The sequence below is a fragment of the Lethenteron reissneri genome, chromosome 22 (genome assembly GCF_015708825.2).
Source record: "Lethenteron reissneri isolate LAM-NWPU_2019-01 chromosome 22, ASM1570882v1, whole genome shotgun sequence".
Lineage (NCBI taxonomy): Eukaryota > Metazoa > Chordata > Hyperoartia > Petromyzontiformes > Petromyzontidae > Lethenteron > Lethenteron reissneri.
The window spans coordinates 6,908,281-6,922,546 of NC_083800.1; the positions used below are offsets into that span (position 1 = coordinate 6,908,281).

General features: G+C 46.4%; 1 protein-coding gene across 1 annotated transcript in view; it reads right to left on the reverse strand.

Annotated features, from left to right (window-relative positions):
• SH3PXD2A (SH3 and PX domains 2A) overlaps positions 1–14,266 on the reverse strand; it is a 115,295-nt gene that overhangs the window by 82,444 nt on the left and 18,585 nt on the right. Inside the window, 1 exon segment of the mRNA XM_061556481.1 lies at positions 4,203–4,278. Within this exon segment, the coding sequence (XP_061412465.1) occupies positions 4,203–4,278 (76 nt within the window).

Genomic DNA, 14,266 nt, shown 5'->3' on the forward strand with positions numbered 1-14,266 from the left:
CCATCAGACGATTGTAAACATGAACAGTCATCCACAATGGTGCACTTTGCCAAAATAAATTATCGTGCAAGCTCAAGCCTTATGTTTTAAGTGTTCAACAAAGGTTCTAAGACTTTTGTCTCACGCAGACTTAAAAAGACAGTTTATTCCTTCGCTTTGATACTGCGGGCATCTTAAAGGCATTAATCACAACAAACAAACAAAAAATTGCCCCAGATTATCCACTGAGCATTTATATCCACAAACAGAAGCTTTAATATCGTGCCCCAGAACCATCTGAGTAAATAGAGTTTCAGTGAGGCTCAAGCCACGGGCAATGTTTGGGTGCAGGAGTAACCACACACCAGGGGGGTTGAACTTGGAAGCAGAACACTCATTTGTCTCATCTCAAAGAGATGTCAGCCCTTGCCAAAATCCCGACAGCCTTTTTGGCTCTGATCAAGGCAGGTATGCCAAATTAATATGTGAAGGGCCCATCTGAAAAGAGAGAGGTAGTGGAGAGATTGCCCGCCCACCGCCCCCCCCCCCTTTGTCAAATGTAATAACTGTGTACTTATCGGTAAATCTCTATTGACACTGTTACCCCCAGACCAATAGCCTTTATGGCTTGCTGTCGGCGGAAAGAATGGGAGTAAAGCGGGTTCTGAAACAGCCAGCGCCGACTGGCACGAGCAATAAAATGATTTCATAAGGTCTGCAAACAAACCGTATGAAATCTCTGGAAGGGTAATAATTTGTTTTCCACCCACCCGCCCGCCCCCATCGTATACATCTGGAAGTGCAATTTGAGCGTGTATGGCGCGGAGCGATCATTGTTTATTTGAATCTAAGAGAAAAGATAATTGCAACTGCGGCATCGAATTGTTGTATGTGTACAGCTTTGACCACCAAACCGCTCCACAAGGTCTCGCTCTACTTCTGTAATACAATTTGTACTTTGCGATATATTGCACAGTAGCAGTGGAATGAAACCCCCCAAAAATATCAATGTTGACTCTAGCGTGCATGATAAAGTCTATTGTGATATTGCATGTGTTGATATTGATTATTCTCTCATTTCCGGTAGCATTTTTTTTAGGAAAAGCCACTTACAAAATCAATAGGGTACAGAGACTATTACAGAGTACAGTATCGAAAATAATTAATCATTTACATCCCTTTCGCCTATCTGCTGCTGGATTAAGGCCTCCCCACGGCCGTGCCGGTCATATGGGTTGCTTGGTCAGACTCCACTGTGCTAGTCAGTGAGGGTTGGTAACATGGGCGTCCCAAAACCGGTTTCAGACTTCACACGCCACTGATGTCAGCCGTTGCTGGGATTTAACTCCGGTCACCAGGTTCGTAGCGCAATTGCAATAACCACTGCGGCATATCAAGTATTTCGTTTTATTTTATCTACAGGCCTTTTTGAAGGAACATAAACCATCATGCAAACTCCGGGTCATCATCGCAGCAGCGGATTTCGGCAGGCCGTCGAACAAAGACCGTCACCGCATCGCGCGCTTTCGGATGCGCTTATGCGGCCGTCTGGAACGTTCTGCCTTCCGATATTAGGAAGCCACTGGGAGCTATGCACTTTTAATTCCAGATTGAAAACTCATTTCTTCTTAACTGCTTTTTGTGTTTAGTTCGTTGCCTTTCCCCCGCACCTCCGATTATCACGGTTGGCGATGTACGGCATGAAAGAAGTTCAACATACATACATACACTCTACTGCTGTATGAAGACCTCCCAAAGCCAGATGGACGATGAGGAACGTTTGGAATACTGAACGTCGCTGGCCAGTACGAAGGACTTGTCAAGGCCGGTGGGTGAGACCGGGGCCGCGGTTCAGACATCATTCGCCCCTGGTGTTAGCCGTGGCCAGGAATTGAACTTTGGTCATTGAGTTCACAACGCAGCGAGCCAACTACTGCCCCACCACCCGCAGTATGGGGTTTATATACCTCACAAGATGGATATGTGCTAAATAGCACCATGTGCAGCTTTGTAGACCAAATCGTAGCCCAAATGTTAGAGTCTCAGCGGTGCTTACGAGCAAAGGTGGCTTTTATTTGCGCAGGTGCCTCGCACAATCTCATTCAAGTAGGCACATACCATTGGTGGCATTACCAGCTTAGGTTTCCAATCCCTGCTCCCAAAAGAGCTGTGGTAGGCCACTTAAAATCTGTAATGTATTGGGATGTTTTAAAAATTGTGTATTTCACCGAAAGCCTCATGAATCACTACAGGAATGGAAGCAAGCCGTTATATATTTAATAATAATAATAACCATGTCCTTTATCCACGAAAGCCATGCTCAGACTCAAGACTCTTTTTCAAGAGTGCCATGCTTTGGGATATTTGGACAATTCCAGTTCTCCACATTTGGCTTCATGTGGGAAGAAGCCCAAGTCCCCACAGAAAACCCAAGCACACATAGGGTAACGCTCTAAAGTCTGCACAGGTAGATTCAAGAAGACGCTGTTGTGCTGCCATCTGGTCATCTGAACCCCTGATGTATTTTTACTCGCAGTCTTCAATCCAAGTGGCTACGGATAGCACTCTAACTATTCTCTCCCCCATGAGGAGCCAACGAAATTGTCGCGATTCTGAGTCGCGAATTGATACAAACCAAGGTTGGCACAGTCGGGTTTTTTACAATCGGGTTTAATTGTCTTTATATTAAACCCGATCATCTGAGATTGGGAGAAATCCGGTTTAATTGGTTCTAATTGCAGAACCGCACTTCTCAACGATGGGCTTAATCCATTCCAAGCTAAGGAACTCATTGGCGCCCACAATTGTGGAGAAGCTCGTGTTCATCAAGATCAACCTGCCCGCATTCTACGACTACCCCGTGCCCGACGGCCCCCCCCCCCCCCCCCCCCCCCGAATACAATAGCAGCACCGACGAGGAAGCAGCCTAAGCCTCGGATCAGAGTTTCGTATTCATTAAACCAGGTTTTAACTCCCCGAAATCGGGTTTAATTGTATTAAAGAAAAAACCCGATGCCTGCCGCTGGAAAAATCGGGTTTTTCCCACCCATGATACAAACAACACTTTGTTTTTTTACTGCGGTGAACGTCGCAGTCTCTAGTGGCCAGAGGAATGCAGTGAACTCGTTATATACAATACATATGATCCACAGCACGTCAACTGTAACACAAACAAAAGCAATGCTCGATTGAGCATCACAACCGTGAACTTGAGATTCGACGAGTCGACGCGTTCGTCACGTCCGTGCCAAGCCGGGCTCAATACCGCGCAGCGTCTAAGACCCGGCGAGGATGGGAATATTCACGGTGCTTTTGGTGGTCCTTCTAGATTTGATTTGGTGGTCGGCAATACATTGAAGCATCCACTCACAGCGAGTCGCCTCTTGCACAAAGCACGCAAGCCACAAGACGAGTGACCAATCTACGGGGTTGAGCTTCTTCTTCTTGGTTCTTTCGGTAAAGTCACGTAGAAGGGAAATAATAAAAATAAAAAAATATAATAAAATAATTCTTACTTCTCATACTTCTCTCTCTCTTACTCCTCATCTTACGTCTCCTCATACTTATCACACTTCTCCTCGAGCACATGGGTTTCTCAAACAGAACTCCGGTTTCCTCCCAGTTGCAAACAAGTACCCGAGGAGGAATTGTCTGAAGAAGAACCCTGATTGGAACGTCACACTGCATCGCTTCGTCGATCTTTACAACCGCTGTACGCCCGTCGCACCTCCGATTAGCACGGTTGGCTACGTATGGTGTGAAAGAAGTCCAACGCACATCCATCGGACTGCGGGTGCACCAAACCAATATTTGCAATTCATGAAAAAAAGTGTATGCAAATGCGCAGGTTCAATTGAGGCGCGAGGAATTAACAAAACTGAACAAGCGAAATGCAGCCAACTGAGAAACAACAGAAACGAGACGATAAAAATTCACCGAATCCATGAATCGTTACGATTCACCGAATCACTTCTGCAAGCGCGCACAGTGATTTGGTGTCACTAGCTGCCTAAAGTCTCAGCAGGACCAACCTGAAAAATATTCCAGTGATGTTGTCCTCGGTAAAGATTTATAACGATGAAGCCCTTTGTAATATTCCGCTGCTGTTTCTACAAACAAACAAAAACGCCTTGGCAATAGAGAAAGTTGGACCCATCTTTCGTGACTACTCTGGAAAGCCGCGTGGCCACATGGGTCTGTGGTGAAATTCATATTGGACCCACCTGGCAAGAAGGGGATTGTCCTCAGCTTGGGGTCTCTCTGCCCTCCCTCCACTGGAAACTTGTCCAACAGCTGCATCTGTGAAAGGCAAGAAAAAAAAAAATCAACAAGAGCTGGATCTTCCCCTTTGTGTCTTGATTTTTTCCGCCTGAGGACGACCGCTTGTGTTGCGATCAAAACGTCGTGATATATTATTATTTTTTATTTTATTTTAACTTTTCTACTTACGTGAATTTACCAAAATAACCAAAGAGTATGGTTCCCCTTTGTAATGTTTTGCAAATCTTTTTTTGGTTTATCAGATGTCTGCCGACGTTTAATAATTGCCGGTAAAGGGTAGAGGTGCAACCCTGCAATTGCTTTCTCGCTCCACTGCTGGCGGAAAGGACCTCCACCAGAGGGAACTCTCGGGTGCCCCTCCAGAGGGAATATTTGGCCTACTCTTCCACGGGGGACGCTTTTGTTGATAAGGGGGAAATCCTCTAAATACGCCGGTGTGGGACGTACTCAGGCAAATGGACTTAAACAAAAAAATCCAATCTGGGAGGTGATGGTGCATTTAGTTGTTATGCGTGTCAAACCACTGACACATTCTACAATTAAGCCGCCGCATTTTTCAAATCTATACGTAATTACCTTCAATATGACACCACCACACACGTATATATTGAGGATGATTTTGAAATTGCGACTGTCAGGTTGCCTGATTTGTAGAACTTCCCTTCATCACACCGCCAGGGGAAGGGGAGGGGGTCTGCAGTATTGCGTGAATAATTACACGACTACATTAGAGCACATACATTATTAATACATACAACATAGCATCAGTAAACATAGCGTGGGTGATTGCTATATCGAAAGCGTCCAGCGAGCAGGACGAGGGGAAAAGTCAGCGTTTTGGCCGATAGCCGTCATGAGTAACATATAAATATAAACCGGCCATGCCCTCCCCCATTTCATTAGAAAGTGACTCCAAGGTACAAGATTGAGCTTTTAATACAGGCCCCTGAGCGTTTATTGAACCGCGTGTAATCCATCATGCTTGCATTGCCGGCGCTATATGCTCCAAATGTCAACGCGGCGTTGCGGCGCGAGGCATACAAATAAGGGGGAGGAGGGGCTCTTGCCACTATCCTCGTCCCGTTTGCTGCGTCGTCGGGAGCCGGTGGCGGGCGTTTGCGAAAAACCCTCCTCGGGCAGCCGACGACGCCGCCAAACTTCTGAAGCCCGCGCGACAAACCACTCGGTCCGCTCGGTGGAGAAGCACGTTGATGGCTGTGAATTGCCAGTGAGGTGTGGTAGCAATAAGTTGTGAATGGGGGGGGGGCGAGCGGGTGGGGCTTAATTAAGGAAGCGTGGTCAATTGTTCGCTTAATCCACCAGAGATGAACTAAAGATCTATATTTGGGGAGGTTGTTACCGCCTCATTTCGTATTGTTTCTCACCATCTCTGTTTTGTGTTTGTTACAGGTTTGTCTGTCCCGTGAATCTAGAGGTAGCATGGTTTTCATGCATCATTAATAACCGACGGTTGTCAATGCATATATCATGAACGCATAAAAATTATGAATATTTTGCATTGTTTGCGTACTTTGATTCATCCCATTAGCCTAAATATTTAAAGTTCTAATTTGCACTTATTAGGCAACTTTCAAAAGCTCTCATTGCACCACTATGGGGACCTCATTTGCCAGTAAAAATATGATAATTGGTTCTTTACCCTTCTATCTGGCAACAAAACTGACACCTTTTTGCAAGGAGTCATGTTTGCATAGACCGCAATACCTGCAGTCATAAATACAAACAAAAGACATAACTCTGATAATGTGCACTGTCCTTGAAGTTGATTGGTCCACACCCGAGACAGCTTTCCTTCGAGCCTAGTCTCATATGGGTTGGACCAGATGACGCCAAAAGGCGAACAATTGACCACGTCATCTGGTCCAACCCATATGAGACTAGGCTCGAAGGAAAGCTGTCTCGGGTGTGGACCAATCAACTTCAAGGACAGTGCACATTATCAGAGTTATGTCTTTTGTTTGTATTTATGACTGCAGGTATTGCGGTCTATGCAAACATGACTCCTTGCAAAAAGGTGTCAGTTTTGTTGCCAGATAGAAGGGTAAAGAACCAATTATCATACTCTCATTGCACCGTAAATGATATGCTAATGCTACACTGGCATATCATTGTAACATATTTTGCATATATTGTAAATAGAGTTTGTACTTTCACGCGCCCAGGTTTCAAGCGTGTATCATGAGTGACTTTCCCTTCTTCTGGATGTTGACATTGTTTCAGGAGGTTGGGTTTTCCCCAGACATTCCTCGTTTCACATGGCTTCCATTACAATTACACGATACGCACCCACCCATGCGCATTCAATACATATATATGCCTGTTTGACATGTAAACACTAATTACATTTTACAAAGGATGGAGAGCTATAATTTAGCGTACATATACATAACCTATGATTAGTAAAACATACACAAGTATTATCATTTAGCTCCTGTCAATCCACTGCTGGATTAAAGCCCCTATCCACATTGCAAAATTGTGTAGATAACACTGGTCAACAAAAAAAAACATTTTTTTCTGGCCTGGACTTTTGCAGCTGTTTTAGACTAATTTCAGGGTGCTGATTCTAAATCTGATCTCAGATTTACTCTATCACATCTCATTTTTATGCTAACGGCATACCCCGTTTTTATTGATTTTACCCGAAATTAACTCTGTCACTTATGATTGCAAGTTGTTGCGAGTCAGTGACTGCTTTTGAAAATGTATGATCCCCATCATCAGCGAACCACATAACTCACCTCCCGTGGATTCCAATTTTAACGCTGGTAGAACGCAAACAATGATAAAAAGAACCCGCAAGTTTCAAACAACACCACAAACATTTACATATCACTCAGCCTTGCCAGTCAGTAGGTTACATTCACTAAAATGTATGTTGATGGTGACCTAAGACAACAGAGGACCATAATGCAGTTCTTCAGGAACTATTGGTGGCTTTTGCATAATGCACAAAGGCCGAGTGCTTTTTAGACGTCTTTGTGTTTTTCTGAAACTTAAAGCGGACAAAGTCCACTTGCGATGTCTGCTAGCACGAACATGTGCAGCACAGCACTCTACTACACGCGGCTGTGTGTTGAACTTCTTTCACACAATACGTAGCAAACCGTGATAATCGTTGATGTGGGTGAAGGACAAGAAACTAAACACAAAAAGCAGTTCCAAAGAGATGAGAGGACGACCGGAGTTGGCGTGATGGGTTCATGCTCCTTGACGATCATGTCCGTACACAGGACAGTATTGACGTGCGACGTTGCGAATGTTGCACTGGAAATGCCTCGAGAGGCAACGGATCAGAGTGGGGTCGTCGTGAAGCGCAGGGGGAGGAAGAATTACGTCTCGGTGCACGATGAGGAAAATCTCTGCAGTGAACGTGAATCAAGCTTTTCATTAGTGCGAGCCTCTACGAAAAGGTGCCTGTAAAGCAACAACAAGCAGTGGGGAGACTGCACTCGGCATTCATCTAACTTAGCAATAATAATAATGATCTTCTTGGTTATTTCGGTAAAGTCACGTAGAAGGGAAATAATAAAATAATAAAATGTAAACATAATAAAATACAATTCTCACGACGTTTCGGCCACAACGGCTGTTGCGTTGTGGCCGAAACGTCGTGAGAATTGTATTTTTATTATTATTTTATTATTTCCCTTCTACGTGACTTTACCGAAATAACCAAGAAGATCATTATTATTATTATTGCTAAGTTAGATGAATGCTGACATAATAAAATACAATTCTCACGACGTTTCGGCCACAACAGCTGCTTGCGTTGTGGCCGAAACGTCGTGAGAATTGTATTTTATTATGTTTTATTTGTATTATTTTATTATTTCCCTTCTACGTGACTTTACCGAAAGAACCAAGAAGATGAATCCCTGCAGTCACGAAAGCTTTCAATCGAAATAATAATGATGACTACCATTTACGGCTGTGTGGGAATTCACTATTACGTGTAGGCATCCTCTACAACTTCGTTGAACATGAGCAGTTCTTTGACCATACTTCACCAAGCTGGTGAGTATGGACAGGTGAAACGGAGGGGGTGGCGGGTAGGCTGATGTTTGAGAACATAACCCTTCTTCAGAACAGAAAGAAAGGGAGGCAAGATTGACCGATTTCATAGTTGGCGATCGCAGGGTTTGTGAAGCAATCAAACTAAGGAATCACGAACCAGAGTTTTCAAAAGCACGATCAGGTCAACGTGCATCGCAGTGGGCAGTGGATGTGGCAGCGCTGTGCTGTGGTCAAGAATACGCCCAAACGTCCCTGTATAGAAACTCCCAGAAGATGGAAACCGGTCCAGACCTCGCTTGGATAACAAATTCTGCTGGGTTAATATTGATTTAGAAATACAGTATTTGAAAGTTTTCAACATTAGCTTGTTTAACCAGGTGACAACTCGAGATCGGCTGGTGGGACTAGGAAACATTCATATTTATATACGTGGAGACGCAGAACAGACTTCTGCTTATATTTGCTTGAAAACCATTCTGAAGTCAAGAGTGTGACGAGTCCAGAGATGAAGGCCTCAGCCTTAGGAGCTCTAGGACCTGGGTTTGAGATCAAAGTCAAGGCCCCCACGGACAGCTCTCCCGTCGTGCCACATTCACGTTCAGAGCAGAAGGCGAAGAGTGAAAAATAACAAATAACATCGAGAAGAAAAGCAACCACCCCACCGCCACCTCCATCACCGCCACCACTACCACCACCACCACCCGCCGACCCTCCAGCTAGCCACACACACACACACTGATGCCACGTGGAGTTGGGGATTGTGCTAAATTTAGCTCGACATCCGGAAAGCAGCTTCAGGTGGGGAGTAAAACCATCCATCTGGGAGCAATCATGGCCACATGCCCTCCTGTCCCCCCCCCCACGCTGCCAGCTTCTCACCACGAGGCCCAGTTAAGAGTCTGTGAACGATTCTGTTGATAAACTAAAGGACGTGCGAGAGATATTTTCTGCTGCTTTTCGCAGATTTCACAGAGGTCCTTGAGGAACGAAAATGGAAAGAAGATTTTTTTTAACTCTCTCTCTTGCTCAAAACTTGTGTCATCTGTTGTAGTGGCTGATAGAGCCAAAGGTATTATTTCAGTTTCGTGGCCAGCATGTTGGCTTCTCTCCTTACTCGCGTCGTTTAACTGAGTGCAGCCAATTAAGTGAGAACGCTGGTGAAATGAACAGTGAACTGCAACATGTCTGACAAATGTGTGCTCAGAATATATTGCCGAGCTTGTACACACAAACAGCAGCTCAATGGTGTGATGTCTCGTGAAATTTTTAAATGTTAAACCACTGCCGGATGGTTAATCCGGGTTGGTGTAGAGGGGGTTGGCCCAGGACCGGTTCAGATATCACCCACTATTTGACGTTTTCCCTGGCTAAGAATCAAACTCAGGATGCCAGTTAATTGCACCGTGCATGAACCGTTGCTATAACCACTGTGCAGAACTGCAGATGGCTTATACTCCTCGTTGTGTTTTTTTTCAAGCAATACCTCTGGTGGGCTACAATGTGTGATGTGCAGCGCTCTCTCTTCTCACCCAACCGGCCACAAATTCTGGAAGTTTGTGAGGACTTCAAAACAAATTGAAACCAGGTGAGAGTTCACAGAGACCATATGTCTGCTTTTCAAGGGAGTCCCTGGGTCGCAAAGCAGAACGGCAAACTGAACGGTCAAAACAACATCGTAAAACTTCTGAATGAAATGAAGCGTTCCTCAACAATAAACAATAAACAGAGGGGTATAAAGTGTAAACATAGAACAGTGCTTCCGGTAATATAGTGTAAAAAGCAATTACATTCAAAGCGACCAAATAACAATCCCAATTTCCCATTACAAGTCGACCAAGATGGAATCGTTTTTTTGTTAATATGCACGAGGTGCATCATGACAAAGGGAACAATTTTGTGGTTGAGCGGTGGCGCAGTGGTTAGCGTACTCACTCCACCATGAGCCGGGCGACCTTAGTGAAACCGCTGGCCCTTGCTACCGCCAGTGGTGACTGGGTATAGGAACCATTGCTGGGCACCCCCCTCACCAACCCGCACTGACCAAAGTGGTGAAGTATGGTCAACCAACCCCAATGAGCGAGACGACGTGGAGGTGCCTTCATCCGGCAGTGGATTGTCAAAGGCCCGTGAGCAAAGTCATAGACTCGTGGGACAAATATTCCAAAATGCGTAAAGCGCTTCACCCACCGTCTTGATTAACGTGCAGCAGAGGTCGCAAACGGGTTTTGATTCCTTACCCGTACCCGGCCGCACCAGGGTCGCAAACGGGTACCCGTACCCGGCCGTACCCGTACCCTACCCGTACCCGGCCGGGTACGGCAAGGGTACGGGTATCGGGTACCTGATTGCGACCTCTGGGATGAAGCCATGTTGCAGGCGCGGGTGGGTTGATTCTAGGAACTTGAATTGTGAGAAGAGACAAGACGTTGGGAAATGAGTGACAAACGGTGACTCACCAGTGACTCACGGTCTACCCGTACCCGGCCGCACCAGAGTCGCAAACGGGTACCCGTACCCGTACCCGGCCGGGTACGGGTAGGGTACAGGTATCGGGTACCCGGTTGCGACCTATGACATGCAGTGTGCAGCTTTCCCTTTACATTAACCGCACCCAGCACAGAAAAATGTGAAATGTACAAAGATAAGCTGAACGAGTATTACATATGCAATTTAAGGCACGAGCAGATAGCACAAGCAGAATATAATTCTTGCTCGCTAACTCATGAGAATCACTGATTTAAGAGGTGACAAGGCAATGACAAATATATCGACTAGGACTGCCAGAATGCATCATCACTTTCTAGTAGCCTTCATGGCTCTACTAACTGCTCATAGCTGCCCGTGAATTTCGCAAAAAAAAAGTATTTTCAACAGCAACAGAACCTATCCGTCCAAAACACAGATGAAGGAGCTTTAAAGGTCGTGAAATGCATGAGATGTGTGTTTGTTAAAATTTTTTAAAGCAATCACTTCGTTAAAATGCCCTTTTTTCTTTTTCACAAGAGCATTTCATGTTTTATATACCATAAAAAAATCAAAGCTGCCCCTTCCCCCACACCCATTTCATTGGATATCTTTAACCTGCTGCAAATCACAAATGTCCATTAAAAATAGGTCAACCCATTTGAGAAAGTTTGCAGTGCAATGTTTGTGGAAGCCTGTTAGGAAACAAACGCTGAGCCGTAAATCAAGCGACTAAATATCTGACAATGCTCTACGAGAAAGACCAAGCTGAACATTAAATATTTCACCCATCTGACCTCCTATCCCCTAGATGATTCAGAGGCCAAGGTGCAGTCCTTGTTGAGCTAGGGTTTCCTTGTATAAGTGTTGCCCGTCTAGAGTGATAAGGCAACTTGTAATTACTAGACTTTGCTGCAACGGCGCTGGCAAAGGTGCAGAACTGCAGTTGTGCTCACTCAAGCCACTGCTGGCGGAAGGGTCTTCCACTGGAGGGTTCTCCAGACAGTCCCTCCAGATAACTGTGTTCCGTTCTTATACAAGTCTGGGCTCGATAGGAGTACCGGGTGACCAAATCACCCCGAAGGCATTGATTTTGGTCGGGGTGCGCGGTTCGTCGGTGCCAAGCTCAGCGCCATGATTTCTGAGCCACCCAAAAGCTTCACCGCCTCATGAGAAGACGTAAACTTCGTTGTTGTTTTTTTCAATGACGAAAAAAAAAATTCAGATTCACCCTTTCCGGCAACGAACATGTTTCCAACGGCAAAAGTCTGAGTGTGATCAAATGTCGCCCTGGCTGTGAAACTTATCTGGCCCTACTTTTGTTTCTGCGCGAAGATAACAATAACACAAACAGCCATCTGCCCGTCTGTTTAGCCTGCCCTCCCCTAAATGTAAAACAAGACACTTGACACCGCTCCCCTTGGCACAGACAAATCGTGGTCGAATCTACACTGGGCAGCTGCTGCAGATCATCGCTGCCCGCCCCCCGCCCCCCCCCCCCGAAAGCAGACCCCCAGACGGCAACAGCTGAGCGGCAGCGGTGGCACAAGCCACAAAGGGGCAGAGGTCGCAACCGGGTACCCGATACCCGTACCCTACCCGATACCCGGCTACCCGTACCCGGCCAGGTACGGGTACGGGTACCCGTTTGCGACCCTGGTGCGGCCGGGTACGGGTACGGGTAGGCCGTGAGTCACTGGTGAGTAACCGTTTGTCACTCATTTCGGGTAGGGTACGGGTAGGGAACGGGTATCCGTACCCGGCTGGGTACGGGTACCCATTTGAGACCCTGGTGCGCCCGGGTACGGGTACGGGTAAGGAATCAAAACCCGTTTGCGACCTCTGCAAAGGGGGCTGCCATAACCACATGGGTCCCCCCGCGTGATTCGCCCTTCTCGGCGCGTTTAATCGCCGAGTAAATAGAGAGCGGGGCGTCGACTTTTTTTTTGATAGCGCGCACTTCATTACGGTTGTTGCGAACGGGTCTGGGTCGTTGGGCAACCAACTGCCAAGTGGCCCGCGTTAACAACCGGCGCAGGAGCTGCAAATCATCACGGCGCCAGACTTGATAAGAGAATTAAAGTTCAGGGCGCAGGCTGTCTGTCGGCTGTCGCCCACTGCCCGCTGTCGGCGAGGAAGACCGTGACATGTGCAGTGAATCGAGTAGGACCAGGCCGGTGATTCTCAACTCCATTCCTCACAACATTATTTTACCCAATTGGGATTATGCTCAGCAATCATCTCCGCCCCCCCCTCTCCAACAGAATAGTGCCCCAGGTCACCGTGGCAAATCCCGGTCTCTTGAGTTCTCACATGGTTAAAGGAAAGAAACCAAACCTCTAAAAAAGGGTGCCACGATCCGCACGATCGCGATTTCCCATCGTTGTTTTTATACGTATGCAAATTCAGCCTTGCACACCTTATGAAGCCGATTGTTTTAACCGCTCGCAGCTTAAGAAGTGAAAAAGCCACATAATTTGATGGTGAACTGCACAAGTCTGACAAACACTAGCTCAGAATGGCCCAGTCCGTATTGCAGACACACAAAGTACAGATTTTGTATGCTCATGCAAAGCTAAAAAAAGTGTCAACCCACTTCTGGATGAATGGCTCCATAGACATATCCACTAACCCGATTATGTCCAGTGCCTAATAAGTGTAATGAAAAGCAACGTTCTCTCATCTTAGAGGGCCCTATTAAACCTAAAATACAAAAACAATACGATTTAAATTCGTGAAGCCTCTCTGTGCATGACCACAGCCTAATACATGGCCAAGAGAGCCATGCCATCAGATTGTGGGCAAAGACAAGGATTATAATTCTAATTCACAGATTTAAAACGACTGCAATCGCAGAGCATTTATTTCCCCCGGCGGCGTCTCGCACACGTCAGTTTATTTTGATGAACAATCTTTCTATTAAAGGCACATTTCCCCATTTCCTAGAACGGTTACATTAGAGGAGTTGCACATAAAGAGCAGCTTAGCCTTAAAAACAAATATTTTCTGCTCTCTTGGGTAGTCTTTATGGAGGGAGGGGTCCCCCCCCCCACAACTGTATTCGCAATATGGGCTGGGCGGTAGGTCCACTACAATGCACATCACGTTGTTTGCTACAGCTCTTCGGATATTAGGGAATATTACTTACCGTGCGAGTCTAAGTCCAAAGGGCACCCACACCAGGGTTTCTGTCGAGCTGTAACGCTCAGAACACTGCCCTTGCAATCCATAAGTCTGCCGCATCCGTCTCTCGGCACGGGAGTTGAAACAGTGGCGCACGTTTCTTGAATACCCCCCCCCCCCCCCCAGCGGCAGTGTGAATGGATTCAGCACGGTTAGTCGATTGGCAGGTCACGTGCGGTGGGGTTACGTGTCGGGTACTCCCAGCTCTTGCAAGATCGTCTTGCCAGTGCGGAAGAGTAGGCCTAAATGCCCTTTACAGGGGCTCCGTAGAGCTCCCTCCAGTGAAGACCCTTCGACCAGCAGTGGGGTGAGCGAGCGATTG